The 23319-nt window shown below is 36.4% G+C and overlaps 1 protein-coding gene across 1 annotated transcript in view; it reads left to right on the top strand.

Annotated features, from left to right (window-relative positions):
- SCAF8 (SR-related CTD associated factor 8) overlaps positions 1–23319 on the top strand; it is a gene marked incomplete at its 5' end in the record, with an annotated part of 57752 nt that overhangs the window by 23299 nt on the left and 11134 nt on the right. Inside the window, 10 exons of the mRNA XM_084260979.1 lie at positions 226–270; positions 4563–4724; positions 7353–7509; positions 9151–9281; positions 12625–12801; positions 17942–18021; positions 18435–18552; positions 21285–21416; positions 21561–21673; positions 22156–22349. Coding sequence (XP_084117105.1) covers positions 226–270; positions 4563–4724; positions 7353–7509; positions 9151–9281; positions 12625–12801; positions 17942–18021; positions 18435–18552; positions 21285–21416; positions 21561–21673; positions 22156–22349 — 1309 coding nt within the window. The remainder of the gene's footprint in view (positions 1–225; positions 271–4562; positions 4725–7352; positions 7510–9150; positions 9282–12624; positions 12802–17941; positions 18022–18434; positions 18553–21284; positions 21417–21560; positions 21674–22155; positions 22350–23319) is intronic.

Genomic DNA, 23319 nt, shown 5'->3' with positions numbered 1-23319 from the left:
AATAAGATCATATTATTGAAAAAAATCCAGTGTAAAAGTTCTTCAGAAGGCAAGAAAAAGTTAGTTAGTCTTTTCATATGCTAAGGAAGACTGAATACTCAGCTGTAGGTATTGGATTGCTGGTTGATCAACCAAAGTTTCTAATTCTGGTTTTACTGTCAATATTAAATGTCTTAAGTATATGCCTCTTCAGATTTTCTACTACTGAAATATTTTGTTTTCCAGTTCTACAAGCACGTTGTACAGAGCGTTGAGAAATTCATTCAGAAGGTAAGTTAGTCACTGGTATTTGGTGTTAGCAGTGGGAAAAAAAATACCTCATTTTGGATTACAGAGTATTGAAGACCATTGGGGTTTAGGTGCACATGTGGGTTAGTGTTTTTATGTTATATTAATTTCTATCAGTTTTTAGTCACATACAATTTCTGCTACTAATCACTAGCTGATCATAACGTGATGTGGAAAGACAAATACATTTTGTAGTTATGATATACTTTGATCTGAATGACTGGATATTGTTTTAGGAGTAGTTCTGTATATATTCACTACTTCTGTATATATTAATTTAATGTTAAAAGAGGCTGTCAGTGTAGTTCATGTGAACATCTAACAGCAGAAGAATTGGCAGTGGTTTTGCGAGTCACAGTTGCTTTTCTGCCAGGTTTTCCCTTAGATTTTAAAGCTGAAGGGAAGAACCCCCTGTTCTGCCTCATCTTTTGTGTGGCCAGGAATTGAGGCATTTCAGCCAGTGACTCCTGCTAGTAACTTAAAACACAGTATTCATATGGGTAGGCTGGAACTACTTTTTAGGAAGATGCAGCATTAATTTAAAGACTCTGAATAACAAAGAATTTGTCCTGGTTTCAGTCAGGATGGAGTTAACTTCTTTTGTAGCAGCGGATGGAATGCTGTGTTTGGGTGTTAAAATGAAAGCAGTGCTGATAACACCCTGATGTTTTTAGTTGTTGCCAAGCAGTCAAGGACGTTTTCAGCTCTTCATATTTCTCTATTTGTGAGAAAGGAGGGGACAAAGCCAGGACAGGTGACCCAAACTGGCCAAAGAGAGTATTCCATGCCAATGACATCATGCTCAGTATAAAGGGGGGCTGATGGGAGGAGGAGCAAGCGGCTCCAGGACGATCGGTTTTTGGACGGTTCGGTTCTGGGACGGCTCTGGGTGGCACGGCCTGAGTTGTGTGGTTCGGTGAGAAACTGCATTGTGTATCAACAGTTTCATATATTTTTTGCTCTAAAGTCCTGTTAGCATTGTTATATTTTATCTTTCTGTTATCTTTGTAAGCTATCCTTATCCCAACCCACGGGCCTCTTCGTTTCTTGGGTTTTGGGGTTGTTATTTGCCCCTTCCTTTTCCCTTCCCTTGCCTCACCGCCCCCTCTCGCCCCCTTCTCCCCCTGCTCTTTTCCTTTAAGGAGCAGGCAGCTGCGTGGATCTCTGCTCTCAGCTGGGGTAAAACCACAACAGAATTTTATTACAATTTTTTTTCTTGCAACAGTTAATTATTCTTGGGTAAAACTGCATTTTACCTTCATTTGGAAGTGTGTGGATTCCAATTTGAATACTTTCTCCTTGTCTGTATTGTACCTGATTGTTCACTTGATCGTTTTGGTACTGAATTTCTTCTCTTTTTCTAAAGTAGAGTAAATTGAGATTAAATTGGCCTTTTTTTTGTTTTCTCTTTTTTTTTTTTTTTGGACAAGCTGGAGAAGTTGGTCTGATAATTGCATGTTGCATGCAGTTTGCATGTGATTTTTCTTCGGTTGTCCCTTTCATGAAGAAGGCTAGATTACTCTGTGTCAGTAACCTGCCTTTCTCGTTTCATTTTACTCCTTGGTGCTCAGTGTGTGCTGTAGTGCCTTTTGGCAGTGGTTGGGAAGTGTAAACAGGGTTCAGCTTCAGCCTGTTGTTTTTAAGTGCCTCAGCACAGTTGATGAATGATTTATTTACGTACTCGAACATCAGTCCTGTGTGGAATAGGTATCATATGCATGTTTCATGGCCGTTTTAAAGAGTACTCAATATGCTTTACCATCACCACTAGTGTGTTGACTACTGCCTCTAAGAAAAAGGATGAATATCCTCTGATCCCTGTTTAAAATGAAAGGAGGATGAGGGCATGTGTACATCATAACCATCTCTGTCAGTAGCACTTTGCTCATGTCCCAGAATTAATCTGGAATTGCCCAAGTTCCAAATACTGCTTCTTAGTTGCAGTGGCAGCGATAGGCAGTTCTGTGTTCAGGGACATGAGAAAAGATTTATCCACTGAATGAAATAATGGCATTTGTCAGGAATTGGCTTGGTGGTTTGTGACCCTTCCACAAGCTACTGAGAGGGTGGGTTGTCTTCATGCATTTGTGTTCAGAACAATCCCTCAGATGAGGGAGTTCTGCGCTGTTGATTGCTGGTTTGAGAAGGCAGATGTATGTTATTAATGATAACCTTGTTGATGATCACTGTGGATTATATGTTTCCCTTCAGTGGTTTTTTTTCAGTATTTCATGAAAGAGAGAGTAAAAGACAGATTTTACTAATAATGTCAAATAGCAAGTTCTTATTTTAGTAGATTTGGAAATAAGCAGATGAAAATTAGCCATTTGGCATTTATGGACTTACATTGTATGTTTGGAAGATAATTGGATTATTTTTCTGAAAGCAGTTGCTTTCGAATTAAAGCTCAAGACTACTGAATCTTCCATTAAAATCTGCCATAGACTTCTCCTGAGTGATGTCAGTGCCGTCTCAGTTTACTGTTGATTCGTGACTACTCCAGTACTTCATTTCTTCAAAATTAATCTGATGAGGTTACTGAAATTTCAGGTGGAATAATTGCCTGTGACATTCTTTTGTGGCAGTTGCTCTGTTGTTTTGGTTGGCTGTTTTATTCTTTGGTGCCCTGGTTCTGGACAGGCCAGAGTTAAAACATCACTTCTGAACTCAAGTGACCACATTTCATATATGTAAGGATATTCAACTCTGAGAGCAAGAGTTGCTCTCTGCTTGAATCATTTCTTTGAGTAACAGAATCTTACTGCTTAGACCCACTCAAATATTTGTTCTGTAAAAGCTGTCTCATCTGAGATTAGGGATATTCAGGCTCAATGCCCCAGTTACAGTTCATCTTTATTTAATTTTTTGTTTGTATTTTATTGTATTTTATTTTTATCATCGGTGTTACTACATTAATTATAGTCTTTTGTTTTCTGTATGTGCCATGTTTTTAAATAATAATCTCATTTCTTGAGTTTTCTTATTAAATATCTGCGGGGTTTATTAATTTGAATATTGTGCAGAGTTGCATACCTGTCTGTTCTGTATGCAAAATACTCTTATTTTTGGTACTAATTTAGCTAAAATTTCAGTAGCTACAATACATTTGGGTGATTCTACGAAGACAGTATATTATATCCAATTAGATTTTCATTTCATAAGTTTAATAATGCACACTTACTATAAAAAGGATACCATGCACATAATTAAAAATAAAGAATGCTGTTCTTAAATGCACTGAATCATGCTTAGAGCCCAAATAAATGCTTCATCAAGGCTGTAAATGTTAGCAAATCTGTACTTGTCAAAACAGGAAGTTTGTATCTAGGCTATAATAAAATTAATAGCCTGAAGAGTTTGTTTGGGACTGTATTAGAGATTAGGAATATAGTGTGTTGTGCAACATATTTCCAGAATACCTGGGCTAGAGGGAATGAGTGTACTTTCCCATGTTTTCTATAGTACCTTGTGGGATATGCACGTACAACCATTATTCATTAAGTGAATCCATGTCATAGTATATTCTGGTGATGACTTCATTGTATTTTTGTTCCACTTTTCTGTCTTGAAATTGACTGCAGTAGTCCGGTGCAGTGACTTATCAATGAAAATACAGAAAATTTACCTTAAGTTGTCAAATAAATAGAATTACCGAAGTAATTAGTATTGTAGTTAGCAGACATGTTTTATAAATACTGTGCTATTTGTAAAGTATGCACATTTTCCAGAGTTCTAAAATAATTATCACTGGTATATTCTCAACCAAACAGATGTCTCCATAAATATATTTTTGTTCTTGCAGGGGGAGGATATACCACACACTAATTAGTGATGTAAAATAAACAAATGTTAACTTTAATGTTGACTTTGATCATAAAGGACAAAATATTTTGAATTATATTTACAGCTAGTCCCAATGTAGTGGTAACAATTTGGTTATGCTTTATGTTCTCTTAAAGATCAGTGCATTTAAAAAGTATATGTGGTTCACGTGCTCATGTTTAATAGCTAGATTCTAAAAAGTTGATTCCTGTCAGTGGTAAGAAATTGATTTTTAAACCATTTACATATTTGCAGAATACATATGGATGTGATAATTTGTATATTAAAGGATAGGAACTTTTGAGAGTTTCATTTTTCAGGACAATTTATTAAATAGAGAACAGTTTAGTAATACTTTGACCCATTTAAAAATTAGAGAGGATTGTTCATATTTACTCTGCCACTTTTGTTATTTTTCACATATGCATATTTCAAATTATCATTCTTTGCAGTGCAAACCAGAATACAAGGTACCTGGTCTGTATGTCATTGACTCCATTGTGAGACAGTCCCGGCATCAGTTTGGACAAGAGAAGGATGTATTTGCTCCAAGATTCAGCAATAACATCATCAGCACTTTCCAGAACTTGTACCGTTGTCCTGGGGATGACAAGGTAAACCACTTACAGATTTTTCTAATTAAAACAATCTTTAGTATGTTATCTGTAAAGAATGCAGATTGTGATCTCACTTTCTGCTTGCTAGAGTGGACCTAATTACATATGTGCATGTTTATATGTATTATTTATTTTTTCCTCCCTAAGTGTAGGGATGGGGGAAGGTACATCCAAGTACATGAAAAGGACTTCCGGAAAGGTTTTCGTGAAGGCTGCATTAATTTGAGTTAATATATTTTGATGGAAAACAAATAAGTGGGCATGTGGTAGGACAGGGAGTTGTAGTCAGTCTTTTACTGTCTTTTCCTCTTCAGTGAGAAAATGAGCAGGGTTTGTCTTAGTCTCAAGGAATAAATATCTTTCTTGTAGGCACGATCTTCAGTACAAGCCAGTGTTTTGAACTACAGGAGCAATAGAAAAACAGCAAAGTATCTTAAAAGTTATATTTTCCTTTGTTACAGAATCAACCAATGGCTGAGTAAGGCTTGACTTGAATAGTTTGACCAAACAGTTCAACTGTCCCCTTGGACCACAGTAATCAAGATCACTACCAAATTATCTCTATAATAGGTTGGCTGGAAAGAACAGAGAGTGCAGACAGTTCAACTTCATATTTGCCACTGACTTGCTTCTTATTGAATTGAAAAACCACAAAAAGATGGGAAATGCTAAGGGCTTTATTTCCACATATGTTTGTGTAATTGAGTCATAGATAAAGTAGTAAGCTAAGCGAAGCATGACTGCAGGAAGAGAAGGACAAGTTATTTGAATAGTCATGTGCATTCCTACAGCTGTATTTCAGCCAAAGGACTGAAAACCAGATCCAGAAAGGCATCTGTAGAAGGTGATAAAGGCAAGTTCAGCCACTGCGTATCTCCTGCAGTGGTCTTAGGATTCCTGCCATTTTAGTGGAGTTAGGACTGCAGAAAAATAGGTCAGGTTCTGCAGATTTTAAGTGGTTAGAAAAACCTCTGCTATGAATGTCTATCTTTTCTTCTGCAGCTGAGTTCTGAGGTGCTGCTGAACAGGTTATTTAAGTTAAATGACATTTTTCCAGTCTGGTTTTAGGTCCATCTGCGTGATCAACTTATACTGCTTCTGTTCCACAGTGGTTTGTGTGTAAATAGGCGTGATAGTTAACCTGCTTTTTGCTTTGTTTAGTTGTATTCCTTAAATAGTATTCATTTGTTTTGTATAATTGTTTAGGTTACTAATCTGGGAAATACGCTAATGTCGAAATACCCTAACCTGTTAAAGAGGGAGAGCTGACAGAAGGCACAAGTACTTGACTTGTGTCTGGCTTTAAAAAAATACAGTAAATTTATTGTAGGGTAAGAAGTAGTGCTACTTATCCTATGGTGTGACAGTGTGACAACTGTTGCAACTGAAGGACAGTAAACCAGTTTATGGTCTGTAAAGCTCCTATCAGATTAATTTCTAGTATATTTTTCACCTCACGGAGAGTGTAGTTTGCAATCTAAAACCTTGCTGTGTTGTGTTGGGTATGGATTCAGTACAGGAAAGTCTTCGTATTGTGAATGTAGTTACCGTCTATCTGACCCAGCAAAAATTGTGCTGTGGGAGATACTAAGATACATACTTGTTTTCTAGCATTTTGATGTTTAATCTGATTAAAAGTCATAATGGAGAAACACAACATGTAACTTCATGTGAGCAAATATGGGCTTTGCTTTGTTTTTGAATTAAGCGTAAGTACCCTAGCATTTCATTTAAAGTAACAAAAAAACTCCCACTGATTCCTTAGTCTGGCTCAGCCATGGGAAGTGGAAGAGGGAGGGAGATACTGAGGCACAGAAATAGTTTTATATTCCTGTTCTGATTAGACAAGGGAAGTTGGAGCTTCTGATGATCTTGTCAAGGGCTGTCTTATAAAACGAACTTCCAAAGAGAAAAGGCTGGTGTAGTGTAATGCTGAATGGAAGCCTTCAGAGGTTTCTTTAAAAGCACTCTGTCTTCCATACAGTGAAAATTCAGCACTTCTATTAATAATTGGATTTCTGTGCAAACAGACTTTTTTCTTTGGTTTAAACATGGTGTTTAAATATTCTGTCTTCATGTTTTATACAGTTTTAAGTCATTAAACTGTCTTTGTGACAGTGAACACAAGACCCTATAAAGAACTTTCTGCTCTTTAAAATACTCTTATTTATTATTATCCACATTTTTCAGTGGACAAATAACTGGTTCATAGGTAGAGCAGGCTTGCATTCATATGTGTTGACTATAAAAGTTTAGGAGACTAGTAATACCTTGTTTTTAATAATACAGTAATGCTTTAAAATGCTTCCTTAAAATAATTTTTCTTCCATACCATCTTCCCAGTGTAAAGGTACAAAAGAACCAGATATATTTGTTTTGGTCGAATATGTCTTATTTTCTGTTGAGAGATGACTGTCACTATTTGGATAGTGGGTTTTTTTCTGTTGCTTAGGGTCAGTGTCAGGTTCCTAGTTCAGACATCTTCGGTGTGACCCAGTGTAATTGTTCTTACCTAAAGGTGCTACAACCTAGACAGATTGACATTGAGAGTTAAGAGCTCCATAACTGATAATACAGCAGAGATAAGCATGACTCAGGTCTTTTGTTATTGTTTCTTCATTTTAGAGTAAAATTGTTAGAGTGCTAAATTTATGGCAGAAGAATAATGTGTTCAAGAGTGAAATTATTCAGCCTCTCTTGGATATGGCAGCAGGAATTCCTCCTCCAGTTGTAACCCCTGTCTTGCCCAGCACTACAGCTGCTATGAGCAACAATACACCAGGTAAACCCCGGTTAAGATCATACTTTGAATCCAAACGCTTGTGTCAACTTTGATATGCAGGCTTTTAACATGCTGAAAAATGTCATGTGTTTCCTCTAAACAGCTCGGGTGAATGCTAGAAACATGTTATAGCCGGGTGTACATTGGGGAAACAGCAAAACCAAGAGGCAATCTGTTTTGTTTGCTTTATCACTGTATATTATAAATGTATTCAGATTGAATAATAGTGCAGTAAGAGCTAGTTCTGCACTCAAAAGTAAAAGTAGATCACAGGCAGTGTTAAAATTCCAACACAGCACTTAATACGATCTTTGTTAGTTAGTGGTGTCACAATTGTGAGAAATGAAAGCGAATACATCAGTGTCTTTCTGCTGCCTGTATGATTGAGGTTGCTGGATAATGTCAGACAGTCCTCCTTTACTTCTGCTGGCCAACAGACACTGATTTCAAGGGGGAAAAAAATCCCGTGGATGATGTAATCTGCAGCCAGTGACAACACTTCCTTCTTCCTCAGATCCCAAGCGTCTAGGCCAGGGATCATTCTGTAGAATCACATGGCCAAACAACTGCTCACATATTATGTCCCCGCTTACCAAATGCTATTGTTGTTGCACATGCAGGCTAGACAGTTTTGTGCTTTTGGCCTTCCTGATTTGCATAGATAGATGGTGGGGAGCTGGCTTTTCAGCTTTTTTCATTTTGTGGAGATTTTTTCATTTAAGGCTGGGATGTATAGGAAATAATACGTATAGAACATAACATCTATTTTTTGGGCACACACAGACCTGCTTTTGTCACATGTTATCTTCCACTGATCTCATGCTGAAAAGCAGAGAGGTGGACAAATCCACCTTATTTTTCACTGATGTAACTATGTGAAAGTTTTGGTTCTTGGATTGGATTTACTGCATCTTCTAGCTTGATATTTTTTCATTAGTTTGATTACTTCACATATCCATAGCTTTACTCTAATGCTTTTTTAAAATTCAGATGTAATTTACCTTTAAAAATAGTAATCTAGTAATTTACATGTAGTATTGATGTATCTACATCTGAGCTAAAAGTAGAATTATTTGTAGGGATGGAGGATTCTTCTGGATTATAGTATGAAAGTAATTGTCAGATTGCTGATGTAGTCTCAGTGTGCCTCTTGAGGAAAAAAATGATAAAATGATCAATCCTCATGAATCCACCTGCTGCAGGTTGAAATTTTTAGTAGAATTCTTAAGGCTTCTCCGGGGAATAAAGTGCAATTCCAGTAAGTTCTGGACTTTCTGAGTAGATTGGTAACAATTATAATTTGGTATACATTGTTTCCACTAAATGGTTTGGTATACTGTGCGAAACATACTTGTTTTCTATCATGGGTGTTCTTGTTAATAGTCCCCATAGTTCAATAGTAGAAAGAGCTGTGAACTACCCTTACATAGAGTAACCCTGCTACTTGAGGAATGTCAATGTCAGTCCTTGTTAATTGTGCGTGCCCCTATGTGCGTGTCAGAAAAATGGTTTTAAGTGAGTGCTTTCTTAGTATTTAATGTCATCAGAGTTTAATTTTGGGTTTAGTTTTTATGGGGTTTTTTCCTATTTCTAAGCCTGTATGTTAAAATATTTTTGCCTGTTGGATTTTCTCTTTCCTAGGAACACCTGTGACGCCAGTCACTCCAGCAAATGTGGTGCAGAGTATACCGGATCCTTGGGTATCTCAGATTGCTAATACAGATACCCTTGCTGCTGTTGCACAGATTTTACAGAGTCCTCAAGGCCAACAGGTAAATATTTTGTAGACACACTGTGCACTGTTTGATACTTTGTGACTTTACTGTACACTTAAAGAACACTGCTTTCATGTGTATGTCTTATTTTGTGTCCAGTATCCATGTTAACTGTCCCCTGAGGTTGTTCATTACAAGTAAATTCCAAGTACATTAAAACTTCCCATTATTTTTTGTATAACCCAGCCTGTTTGTTCCTTAAAAGTATCGCAGAATGTGACTTCAGACAAGATGGTCTGCAGTACATTCTTTACTATATAGTATAGCAGATGACTAAATCCAAGACTAGCATTAAGATTTCATCGATAGAGGTATAAAATAGAATGCCAGTTTAAGCGTATGTCTCTGCTGGATGCCCCAGGAAGCTGAGGATTGTACATCATTATACAATGAGAATGTACTTATTCTCAAAGTGAATTTAGTGTTGATTCAATTTTTTTTCTTTACATCAGCTAAATGTAGATTTTATTTTGCAGCATTTGAAAATAAGGTTATAGAAGTGATTGTGCTTCTCAGTTTCAAAATGCTCAACTCCACAAAAAGTGTCTTGATGTGCAGCATTCATTGAACTGCTTGTTCTCTTAACATGCAGCCACACAAGTTGAGCACGTGCGGTTGGCTTACTGTAAAAATGTAGATCATTGTTTTTCAATTTATGCTGGAACTCTGGCACCAGCATAACTTTGGCATCATGGCTCTTATGGCTCATATGGACTGAGGAATAGGATGTTGTACCTGCTGAGGTACTAAACAGAAATCCAATGCATATGAACTGTTATGAAGCACTGTTGCTGACAAAACCAACTTTACTTATTGTTTTACAGTGTTTGGCTAAGTAGTCTTGTCTGTAATTGTTTTCAGTTTCCACTGACTGTTTTTGTCTGATTACACTGAAAGAAATTGATGGGTCATTGAAAAGCAAAGCAAAATACGTTTGTGGGATGCTTTGTTAAATGTGGAGGAAAGATAGTGGAATAGCTCTTAAGCAAGGAAGGGATGTGGCATGAGAATGGGAAATACATGGAAAGTCAGTAAGGTAATTCTAAAGATAATAACCTAGATAGTATTCAGGGTTGGAGGAGGGAAGGGTGATCAAGCAAAAGAAAAAGATTAAGGAGATGAGATGGGGATTACAGTTTAAAACAGCAGATTACAAAAAAATAACGTTTGGATGTATAGCTTTAAATGGTAAAATGAGGGAAAGAATGGATTTGGGGGGTGGGGGGGGAAATGGTCTTAAGCAGAAGTGTGGAGACAGACAACATACAATAGATACGTTCATACAGATCTCTAGAATTGGTAAATGAACCACAACATTTGTTCCCATCCTGTCCCATCTCTTTTCTTCCTGTTCCCCAAGCAACAAAACCCTCTGTCCTCCCTCCCCTCCCTGCCAAACTCCTAAGTCCTTGGTTTCATCTTAGGGTTGTGTTTTATGGATGAGAACATTGCAGGTAAACATAGAGTCTAGACATAGGAGAGGGCAGAATAAGAAAGCTGTGACCAGTAAGAATATGAAAATAGCTAGAACGGTGACCACCCAGGATGTTCGCACTCTAGGGCTGCCATCTCTGCTTCTTCAGTTTGATTCCTTCTGACTCAGAGCAACGCACAAGGTGGACCAGCCATATGGTTCATCTTCTGTGGATTGGCCAAGAGGGGAGTAGGGAGCTCTTCAGCTTTTCCTGTTGCAATAATCAGTGGAAACTCTTGGTTAGGTAGAACAATAATCGAAGCCTTTTCAGAGGCTCTGCTGTATAAGGAATCTTAAAGCAAGTAAGAGTTGTTTCACATTATCAGAAGGTAACTGATAGGTTTCAGTCTTGAAAAAGGATCGTACATTTTTAATGCATTGTGGAAAAGATCAGCAAATTACACAGATTCTTCTAGTAAGCCCTATTAAGAAGGGAGGGATTGAACCTTATGAGAGTTCAGCAGTGCAAAGGTAATCAGGGACTTATGTCATCGTAGTTTGAACTGCCTGTATTTGCTGAACTCTTTTTCCAGAAATAACCAAAGGTAGTAAGACTCCAGGAAGACCTTCCCTACCTCATGGAAAGTCAAAGGACTGCTTCCTTTAAGTCCGTGGTACTTTAGGAAGACGTCTTTCCATAGGCATAGTATTTTTTCTTTTTGCATTAAGGTAAATTTGTACAATTTTATAGGAGAATCTCTGTTCAGCAGATGAATAGATACACACATGAAAAAGCCTTTTATTTCCTCATTGAGACAGGTCTTTTAAAAAATTATAAACATAGAGCATGTTGGAATAAGGAAGTCAGGATAGACCAGGTGATTGGATTGTACATTTGTTCTAAAAAACTATGGAAGATACTCTTATTTTTCTTTACTTTCTTCTTCTAGATTTGAAGGCAGGCACTCTTAGTGTGTCCTGATATACTCTGATGAAATGTCTTAAATCCAGTTGTGACTGGAGTTCTTCAAACAAACCAACCACCACACTACCCCCAAGAAATATTTTTAAATAATATTTGAAACACCTGATGCTATTTTAAACAACAGTTATTAACTTCTGTCTTTTGGTATTACCAATACTTTTTTTTAGTGTAACATACTTTGTTGTTACTGTACGTCTGTTGCCTCAGAACTGCTGCTTCTGGTTCAGCATTGCATCTAGGCAATTTTTATCCTAAGATGTTGCTATACAGAACCCAGAGTCTGCGCCATTGCAGTCAAGTTATATTTCCAGCTCCTGGTTAATTTGCCTTTTTATGTTTTGTTAACATAGCAAAGGAATTGCATTCTGTCAGCATAAACTTGAGTTTTCACAGATTTTTCCTTCTGAGTAATCCAGACACTAGTGCAAGCTCTTCATATAGACACATTGCATCAGCTTAATGTGGAGCTTGCAAGAATGCAGGTACTTTCTCTACACAAATGTTGTTACAGAATATGGATTTTCCTAATGTAGGTGGGCCCTTAGGAAGCTGGAGTAGGCTAACAGATTTTTTTCAGGTCATAAGGAATCAAACTGGAGAAACAGAAGAGGGGGAACCCTAGAAAGCAGGAAATCCTGAGTGGTGACTGGTCATCATGCAACCTGTCAGAGCAAGTTAGGAGGAAGAAGCATCTGCATGTCTTAACAGCTACAGAAAACAAATTAGCCAGTAAGTGGGAACAAAATTTGCTGTAAATGAAAACAAATTAAGATGAAATAATAGCCATAGGTTAGATGATACTGCATACCTGAGGTGGTTTGGTTGGTTTTTTTTCCTAATCGGAATGGGAAAACACACTGGTTTGTTTTTTTTTTTTTTTTTGTTTTGTTTTTGCTTTAAAAAAATCTTGTTTAACGCATTTGTTATCTTTTCTCTTTTAGCTTCAGCAGTTGATACAGACGCTGCAGATTCAGCAGCAGAAACCTCAGCCTTCACTACTTCAAGCCTTGGATGCTGGTCTAGTCGTTCAGTTACAGGCCCTCACAGCACAACTTACAGCTGCAGCTGCTGCTGCTAACACACTTAATCCACTGGAACAGAGTGTCTCTTTTAATAAGGTAGAAGTACAATAATAGACATTTAAAATACATGTAAGTGAAAGAGTTGTCTCTTGGATTTTGCTGTTTGACTTAATAGATTTTAAATGTGCTCTATCTTGAAAAATTTAAATAATGTCTGGAGAGTAGTGTATATAGTAAATACTAGTGTTATATGAGTTTTTAGGGCTAAATGGCATTTCATAGAATATCTTGAGTTGGAAGAGACCCATGAGAGCCACTGAGTATGAAGATGGAATTGATTTAGTGAGATAAGCCATTATTTTATGTTTCTCTTCACCCTTTGTAACACAGCAGTGAGAATTGAAGGAGGATGTAAAAAATGTAAAATAAATCCTCTAGGTAAAGAAACTTTGTGTTGCAACATGTGTGCCTGTCTACAAAAAAAATCTACAAAAAAAACCCCAAAATCAAAACCAAAACACATAAAACCCTCAACCCATCCATAAAACAGAATGCAGGAAATTAAGACAACTAATACAGTCGAACGCCAGGTAGTAATAACTGTGCTGGTAATTACACTAGTAGTATTAGTATAATATCAGAAGAGTAAAGAATGAAGAAATCTTACACAAAGATTAAGTTCCATTGCCTTCAGAGAAACATCTTGTGAGTAGAAAAATCTCTCTAGGATTGTCCTGAGGTGAATAAATAATAAAGAAGTCAGAGCAGCAAAATTTTTCTTTTTTTTTTCCTGTACCCAGATCTCTCTTTCAGGCAGTTAGCTGCTCAGAACTTCACAAGTGCTGAGTTTTAAGTTTCAGGACAATTTATCTTACATCTCTAGAATTTGTTCAGCTAAACTCAGATCTCTGAAGTAATTGTCATTACTAATGAAAGTAATGCAGCTGTGAAAATAAGTCAGGAAAAAAAGGCCTGTACCCGTGTATCACAGTTTTAACCATCCACTTGAGCAGGCTATAATCACAGGGAATGAATGCATCAGTTAATAGACTGCTTTAAAATTTAGATACAAAAAGTAATTAAGAAAACAGCTTTGTGTTGTGGTTTATTCCATGGACTTCAATTCCAGCGTTTATATGGATAGGTTTGCTTGTAGCTGTGGCTGTCTTGAATGTTGGACAGCGTAACTGGAGCAAATTGAAAGAACTGGCATTCTGATGAGGTGTTTATATATCTTTAGTGAGTGCAGCCTGGTGCTCATTAGTTAGTTTATACCAGTAATGGTATGCAGGAGTTGTCTTGTCATGGAAGTTGTCATCGAAGGGAATGTATGTAATTGGGGTTTCTGGGACTTTGGAGGTAAGTGTTGTGGCAGGAACTCTTGTGGCAGTGTGATAACATACGAGCTTTCAGTGATCTTGTAAGCTGTGGAAGAATTGTGCTTATCATGTGTGATCTGTACTTCAGTTCTGCATTATGCAAGTAGTGTTAGATTGTAATACTTCTCAAATTCCTTTTCAGTCTTCTATAACATCTCTGTGAATGAACTGATAATGTATGTCTTGTTAGTCCGTTGAGGCTTTTACTCAAAGATTATTCAGGCTGCTTTGCAGAAATAGCACTTTGGTTTATAATTGCCTCCTGGGGTGTTTTATTTAATATTACTTTGGAGCTACCATACCTATTTTCTCCTTTTTCCAAGAGTTGAGGGTTTCTGAACCTATTATAGAAGAGTACGTATTAACATACATGCATTAATGGGTGATCTTACTTTTGCAGTTGTAAGTTTTGGGGAAAATAATTTACTTGCCTTTTTTTAATTATCATCTCCTATCTGAATCCCACTTCTCAATAACTGAGGCCATGAGTCATAATAAGTCTGTTACTTCCATTTTATGATCAAATTAATTGTATAATTTTTTTACTAGACATGGCAGCCTTAATAAACAAAGTGTTAAAAAGGGGTTCTGGTTTTTATGAGAAAATAAGTTGTTCACAGGCATATTTAAAACAACAGAGCATGAGGCAGCAGAGTGCCCTGGCAGCAAATCGGGTCAGTGACATTCTGGGCTGTATGACCAGGCATGTAGCAAGGTGATGGAAGTGATCATCCCATCTGCTCTAGACTGCATCTAGAGTATCATATCCAGTTTCTCCAACACTGCCCCAGTGCAGGAAAGACATTGCCAAACTGGAGTGAGTTTAGTGGAGGGCCACCAAAGTGATGTAGGCTGGAGGCTGTACACCACCACAGTGGTGTAGTAGCCTCAGAGGCTGTCCCTCTGAAGGACAGTAGCTGGTTCAGCCTGGGCCAGAGCCAGCTTTCCAGGAGACCTAACAGCAGCCCCCCTCCCGGCACCTACAGGAAGGTCACCAAGAAGATGAAGCCAGACCTTTCAGAGCATAGCATAGCAGCAGGATTATAGACAACAGACAGAAATTAAAATGAAACAGTTTGGAGTGGATATAAGGACATACCAGGACAGTCAAGCACTGGAATAGGTTGTTTAGAAAGATTGTGCCCTCTCAGTTGTTGGAAACTAAGATGTTTCCAAGACTGAACCAGATAAAGCCCTGAATAACCTGATCTGAGCTCACAACTAAGCTTGCAGTGAGCAGAAAGTTGAACTACTGAAGTGCCTTTCAATCTGGACGGTCCTGTGAACCCAAAATATATGAAGAATGGGGCAGAAGAGATCCAGCCATTTAGGGGAAATGGATGAGGTACAGACACCATCACTGAACATCTTAAAAACAACACCATAACTGCAGCAGGAAAATTGGAGAATCTAGCAATTCATGAAAGAAATAATTAGAAATTTTACATAGTTTCCATAGAAGATTACTGAGCAGACTGATGAGAGTTTAAAGAATGAAGGATGAGGCCATGACGTGGATAAAGAAATACTTATGTGGTTGAAGGCAGTGTCCAAAAGGCAAATGTTCTGAGTTGGCAGACACAAACCCCCCAGCTTTTATAAGTAAACAGTAAGTATTGTTATCCAGAGAAAACTGTGAAGCTTAGTTCTTACTCAGTGATACAAGGATGGTGAATTGGATAACAAATATAAACAGTAGTGTAAAATATTTCTGATAATACATAAGCATCCATAATTTCAAAACCAAAACAAAATTTTAATAAATTTGTCAGTTCTCCCAGTCCTTTGATTTCAAGCTCCTCAGTCTACATAGTGTCTTGTGGTAGAGTTGTGCAGATTAATAGGCATTGCATGAAAAATTCCTTTCTTTCGTCAACATCAAATCTCAATGTATTGTGATCTTGCTTTATGACCGTATCTTTGTGTAATGGTAAAGATTTTTGATCGTTTCCTATACACTTATGTTCTGTTCCTTTTCATTTCTAAAGAGAATATTCTGTTCATTAAGAATAATTTTGTGTCCTTTGAAATAGCTTTTTTCGTGTCTTTAATAATTTCCATTGCTTTTTCCAAACATATGCTGCTCAGGTAATTAGTGACAGATACAGCATTCATGGAGAGCTCTGTACTTTTATATGCATGTATGTCGTGGGTTAAGCTAGGTATTCTAATATTCATTTCATTTTAATTTCTGCTGTTTTATTGTAGAGAGCATTCTGTTGCCTTTTATTTTAAAATCAAAGATATTTCAGTTCTGATTTTTCCATTTAATATCGACTATGTTATTTAAAACAAATCACTGATCTTGGTTGGAAGTTGCTGATTTGGCCCCAGTTTAGTTAAACATTTTTTTTGCATATCATGAATTACCGATTACTTTCAATTTGTTCCTTTTCTTGTATGTTTAAATAGTAGCTATTCTTTTATCTTCCTTTTTACTTTGTCATATTGTAAGATATATGATGATTAATAATACTTTCAAGATCAGACTAGTTGTTTTTTCAAAATACATGTGAGGTTTTTTTAAATCAGCAGCATTTTACAAGTGCTTGAAAATATTTTAACAGTGTGGAAAAAATAAAAAGAAAGTGGTCGCCTTGCTTCAAATTGGCTAGATATATATGGTGAAAGTTATTCTGGATTTTATAATCCCATCTCATTTAAGCTTGATGGTCTGTTTGTGCTGGGTTTTCTCAGAGATATTCAGACCTGCTTTCATATATATTAGATTATTTCATTGGGAAAATAGTTCTAAAAATTCTTGTTTGATCAGTCTCTTTATTAGCTTGTGCTTTTTTCTTCTGCTGGACTCTAGTAATTGAGATTAAATAGAGCATCCTGAGAAAGAGAATGGGCTACTGAATCACCACGGCTTGTTATGAGACGTTTTTGCCTTAGTATTTCAAAATGACTGCCCTGTGTTCTTGTCCTGCTGTATTTTACTTCTGAGAGCAGAGTTTGAGAAGAAGCTACAGCAGTTGGTAGCACAGCATCAACTCTGCTTGTCAGAAAACTTCCAAACTGTAAAGATGCATGGACATGGGTTTAGTAGCATTGCTCTACCAATAAATAGTTACTGAAAAAAAGACGACAGTCTCAGTGACAAATAATGCTTGTTGTATTTCGTTACGCTTGTTCTTTAGTATTTTCTTCAAGAAGGCAAAATACTTTTGTACCGTTTAAAAATCCATCAATAAATCCAACTGTTTTAATTCAGCAGAATTATAGCATAGATATCTTTACAGATAAACCAGGAATTTTACCCAGGTTTTCAATTTTGCTTGTGAGATACCTTTCTGTTTGTCCCTCCGGAGGCTTACTCCTCTTACATGATAACTGCTTGCTTTGATTTTTTTTTTTACAGAGTCTGTGAGGAGTTGCTTTCAAGGAGCAGTATATTTGGAGGAATTCAAGTTGTCTAAATGACACGTGTGAAAATACAGTAATTTTTTGTGAAATAATCAAGCTTGTAGGTCTCTTGATAAGAGCAGAGCAGTTTGCTGATTGCTAAAGGATTGAATAGTTGGCTACTTTGTAGTAATTTCTTCTAATTAAGGTACCATTACATAAAATTAGTTTTTATTTAAGCCTTCCTCCAAACTACCTGTTACATACTGTGGAAACAATATGTTTGTACTTATAACAGAGAGCTCAAGAAAGCCACTGACACAAATTGGTATTTGATGCATTCAAGAGTTTGGAAGCAGTAGCAGGATGACATTTCATTTCCTGTTCTGGTTATTTGCCAGACTTTTTCTTAAGTTGAGAAACAGGAGCATTTTTTCTCTTGGAAAAGTAAATATATGTAAAAAGATGTATAAGGAGTATTGAGTAATACATATTTTGCTTTCTCCTAGAAGCTGATGGACAGGTTTGACTTTGGGGAAGAATCTGAACAAAATGAAGAGCCTAAAAAGGAAACTCCCCCTTCCCAACTGTAAGATCAAGCTATGTTTATTAAGGAAAATGCTAAAGCTTGCCTGACATTAGTTAAACATTAGGATTAAATAGTAAGAAAAATATTGGTTTTTTCAGAGCTTAAGTATACTAAAACAGTGGAAAGAGAAAAGACAGTTTGCTAAATAAATTTTAAAAATATTTAATACAAGCCTGTGAGCCAGAAGTTCTGTTGATTTCATAGTAAATTTAGCAAGTTCCTTGCTTTGTTAGTTACATTCATAGCGCTAATGTGATAATGATAACTGAAGGTGGAACTGGCTATATTGTCTTCATTGCTGTATGTTTTTAGTTAAACTGGAACCTCAGTTATGAAGAGCTGATTACCAAGAGCTCTTTAAACTAAGGGACAAAGTGTTGTGTTTTTTTTTAATTTAAATTGTTTCCTTTTAGGCCTTTAGTATCAGAATCTGTGAACAACTCACTTTTTCACCAACTAGCTGAACAGCTACAGCAACAAAATTTAGAACACCTCAGACAACAGCTTCTGGAGCAACAGCAACCTCAAAAGGTAAGAACTCCATCTTGTGGCTGTCATGGTATTTATGTTCTCCACTGATGAAAAATTCATACTCCTGGGTAAAGAAATTGGTCTTGTCCTGACATTGCTCTTATAATAAAAGTCTTCGCCACTAGCTGATCATCTACCATAAGTTTGTAAGTAAGTGGAATAAATGGAAGAAAGTGCCTAATGCAGGAAAAAAGTATACAACCAAATGTGTGGGATGCACATTTTACTTCTCTTAGGCAAGTGTACCCTTTAGCTGTGTTCTACTGACTGCTTTGGTTGCTCAGTTCTATACGTAGGGGGTGGGGCCGGACGAGAAAAGCTCCTTCCCTACTCTCAGAAAGGTGAGCACTGAAGCGACTGTGCTCTTACCTGTGACAGGAGAGCAGTGTGCAGCCTGCTGCTGCAGAACCATCAAGAGGGCAGAATAGAGCTTGTGGATAACCAGAATTTCCCCTACCAAGCTTTTAAGTGTTGGCTAACAAATGTCTCATTCTGTTGAAGAATCTGAGCTAAGGAATGTATTTATGTATTTCCTGAGAAATGATTCACTAAGAGATGATCCTCAAGACAATCCAGGATTCCCTAGCTATGTGAATCGAGTCCTGTCTACTCTACATTGAAGTAGATCCACTTATTTCTTCTGAGATTAGTCCTTGATACTTCACTGCTCTTCTCCCCTCCCGACCCCATTAGAAAACACCAAAAAAGTTTGTTCTGTCTTGAAACTGACCAGATATAAAGTGGACTTTCTGTGAAGTGTTTGTTTCACATGAAAATGGGTTTAAATCCTAGATTGAAAGAAAATCTAAGAGACCACAGTCTTAAACATATGTTGGGGATTTTAGTTTAACCTGTGCAAAGGTGCAGTCACTCAGCTTTCAGTCAAGAATGTCGTCTGAGTTTAGAATTTATGACTTTGAGTTTTCACTTGTTCAGAAAAGCAGCAATTTCATTTTTACTAGCGATTTGTTTCTTATTGTACTACTTTATTTTACTGAGTTTTAATTTCTCTTTTAAGTGCAGTAACAGAATAGGTCTGTTGTACAAACTGAGACTAAGTATTTTTTGATGTTGGTGGATATCTAGCAATTTCTGGCTTTAAACAGTAAAAGTTTTAAAGGAATATGACTTTGAAGAGTACATCTGTTTTAGGAGCTTTAGGAGTTTTAGACACATCTAAAAGTAACTATCTAATTTGAAAATAAAAGTACTGTATGCCTACCTTATTTTAAAATAAGCAGAATTAGAGTTTAAATTAATTTGAAAATTTGAAATTAAGTTACAGTACATTTAGGGGTAGAACGTTCATATGACTCAGCCCTTATTATTTGATCTTCTATTTCAAGTCCAGAAATTGTTTCCCTGCAGGTCCACTCAACTGCATGTCTAGTCAGTACAAGAGGAAATTTTATTTTCACCTTGATAGCAGTGAAGAGATACAAACTTCTGCTGGAACTACTGTGTAATGACTGCAACATGTTATGAGGAAGATTTTCTTTAATTCCATGTTTAAGCTTCAGTGTGAGATAAAAGGAAAGAGAAGGAAAGATAAAGCACAAAATTATTAAGCATCTGATTAGGAGCAGAGGAAGAAGGAGAGGATAGAGGACAGAAGCAACAACAAGAAATGTAGGAATTGATACCCAGAAATAGATTGTTGAAGCATAAATATAAGGAAGATGAGACAAACCAGATAATGTTAGAAGGCAAAGGCATTAACAGAACTATAATAGGGCTTGGGGTTTTTTATTTTTCTCCAAGTTATCCTTACAAGCTGTTTAAAAGTATGAAGATAAAACAAAAAAACCTTGGTGCTGCATGGTATTCTGCTTTTGACCATTCTCCTGGCAGATAGAATACCCAGTACTTGTTCAATTTATGCAAAAATGTAATGAGAATCACTGAATTGTTTACCTGCAATGTAGGATTATAGGTTTATAATTACTTTTCAGAATAGTTCTTATAGCATTTCTGAGTATTTTCATTGCATTTTTAGTTTTTCTAGAATTTCTTTTTATATATTAAATATTTATTTAAAATCTGTACTTTCAGTGCAGTGTACAGGCCATTTTTTTTCTCTATAAATCATTAATGCATTTAGTATTTTATATTTTTTAAGTTACAATGTTTTTTTCAGAACTGTTTTGTTTTGTTAGGTCTCTTGTAATTGACATGCCAATTTACATGACACAACACCCTTCCTCATCTTGTAGTAGTTACTTGTCTTAATATATTATAAAAAATTTTGCAGTTAAATGTAAATCTTAAAATTAGATCAACTGGAATTGCCAGTATTTTCATTATATTAATAAGAAAATACAGTTGATTAATGCATGTGCATGAGTGACCAACAGGTATCTTTCAGTGGCGTTGTACATATGGCTGCCATCAATGGTGTTTGCCCTGTAAGTTTTTGTTTTGAAGCCACCCAAATTAAGCAACAAATAATGTAGCTTTGGGTTTTTGATTCAGCAAATAGATACTGTTTTCAAGTCAGGAATATGAATTATTTACAAGTTTTGTATTTAACAATGATAGAAACAGAGGAACGGAGTGACATCCAGTTCAGCTTTCATGTTAATAGGAACTGGGAAAAGAGAAAATTGATAAATAGTTTTTCAGAGGTATTGGAACAATTGTTTCTGGTAATAGTACATTTTGACACAGTAAGTGTTCTGAATTATGAGGCTTTTTGTGGTACTTTGTATGGAATATTATTGTTTGTTATGTAGGCAAGCCCTGAGGAGAATCAAGAAGGAAATTTTGGTTCAGAACACTCTGCATCACCATCACAAGGGAGCAGTCAACAACAATTTTTAGAAGTGGAACCAAATGTAGATGATTCAATGGATATTCAACAACAGGTAAAACTGGTTACAGAAGTTGAAAGGAAAACACATGCTGAAATGATTTAACATTAGTAATATGGATGTATGTTTTCATATAGTCATATATATTGTGAGCATATTTATTAAATGTTACTGAACATCTGTTATGTCTGACCTCAGGACATGGATATAGATGAAGGACAGGATGTTGCTGAAGAAGAGATTTTTGAAGTAGAAGAAAAGAAATCAGCTGTTCGTTCAAGATCAAGAACTCGATCAAGATCTCGTTCAAGGTTTCATAATTAACTTGTATTAAGTAAATGAAGGTCTTCTGAAGCAACGTTGCAATTTTTCATCATCATTCTCAATTCTGTATTTTCCAGAATGGTCATGAGCAGGTTTTGACAATGAAGAAAGTGTTCATTTAATATTTGTGTATTAGATGCAAACTTTCTGTATGGCAGTTCATTTTGCATATATATGGTTAACGTGAAAATTTTAAAGACCTGGTCAGGTAACAAAAATAGCTGACACTGACCACTTGGACAGGTTTTCTATGCCAGAAGAACAGGTGCTATTATAGAACGTTTTGCATGTGCTTTGGTTAGCTCAAGGTGTGTGTTCTGTTCCTCAGACAAGTGGCGTTTAGTTTACTACCTGAAGCAGTTTGAGTGTAACATAAATGTCTGTATCAGGCTTAAAGTTTGTAGTTAAAAGACAACTAAACTAGAATATGTTATTTTAACTGAGCATACTGAAATTAAGTATTTTGTAGGTCTCCAAGAAAACGAAGGTCTAGATCACGGTCTGGTTCTCGTAAGCGTAAACACAGGAAACGTTCACGCTCAAGATCAAGAGAAAGGAAGAGAAAGTCATCTCGGTCCTATTCCAGTGAAAGAAGGGCTAGGGAAAGGGAAAAAGAACGGCAAAAGAAGGGACTGCCTCCTATACGGTCAAAAACACTAAGTGGTAAGTGGCAGCTGCGGTCTGTACCTTTAAAAGGAAAGAACAGGACTTACCTTGAGTACTGTTACAAAACACAGTAACCATATTCTTTAAGTTTCATTTCTGATGTTTCTTACAACTTAGGTATGTCACTTAACCTTAGAGGAAAACAAATATCATACTGTTCTACCAATTATTTTACTCATACTGTTGCACCAGTGATTTTATTTTTGAACAGGAGGGTAACGAGGGCTGTTGTTAAAGTTAAAATCTGCATTTTCTTTAATGCTGTCTTCTGTGGGGCCTTTGAAGATGATCAGTGCTTGATCTGACAACTGGTGTGCTGATAAGACAATGAAGTACTTGGTACACACTTTAGACATTTGAGTATCTTGTAGGCCAGTTTTGTCAAACCTTTAGAGTGGTTTTTAAAAGGCTTTCTCACAGGAACACAGAGCTTAAAAAGGTGGAAAGGTGAAACAAACAATTTGCTATTATAAGACAAACCATAATGGTCCTACTTTAAAGTATCCAGAAAAACAACTGGATTTTGGCTTCTGCAGGATGCTGCTGTGCCCTACTGTTTCTACAGAGAATTTAAACAGTTCAAAGAAGCAAAGTAGTAGGGCAGGAGAACTTTCTCCATTCATTTGCTTAAATCAAAGAGTGCTGCTGTATCAGTATATCCCATTGCTGTGGTTAGCAGGATTCTAAATTCTTGGGATGCAGAATTGTACTTAAATTATTTTTTGTAATGATGTTGTGTTCTCAAATTTAACTTTGTTTCCATAGGCCATACACCGTTTCTGATGTAATGTTGCATTTATTTTGTGTCTTAAAACTGTAGTGTTATTCTTATAAGATAATCATTTCATCATCATTTTTTGCAAAGGGAAAGGTGCTCTATTCTCTTAGCATTAACATTTTGCATCATGACAAAGTCCCTTTAAACTCAGGACTGTACTACAGTTTGGAAGTGTATTTTTTTTGTTGG

The sequence above is a fragment of the Gallinula chloropus genome (assembly GCF_964237585.1).
Source record: "Gallinula chloropus genome assembly, chromosome: 3".
Classification (NCBI taxonomy): domain Eukaryota; kingdom Metazoa; phylum Chordata; class Aves; order Gruiformes; family Rallidae; genus Gallinula; species Gallinula chloropus.
This window is presented reverse-complemented; position numbering and strand designations above follow the sequence as displayed.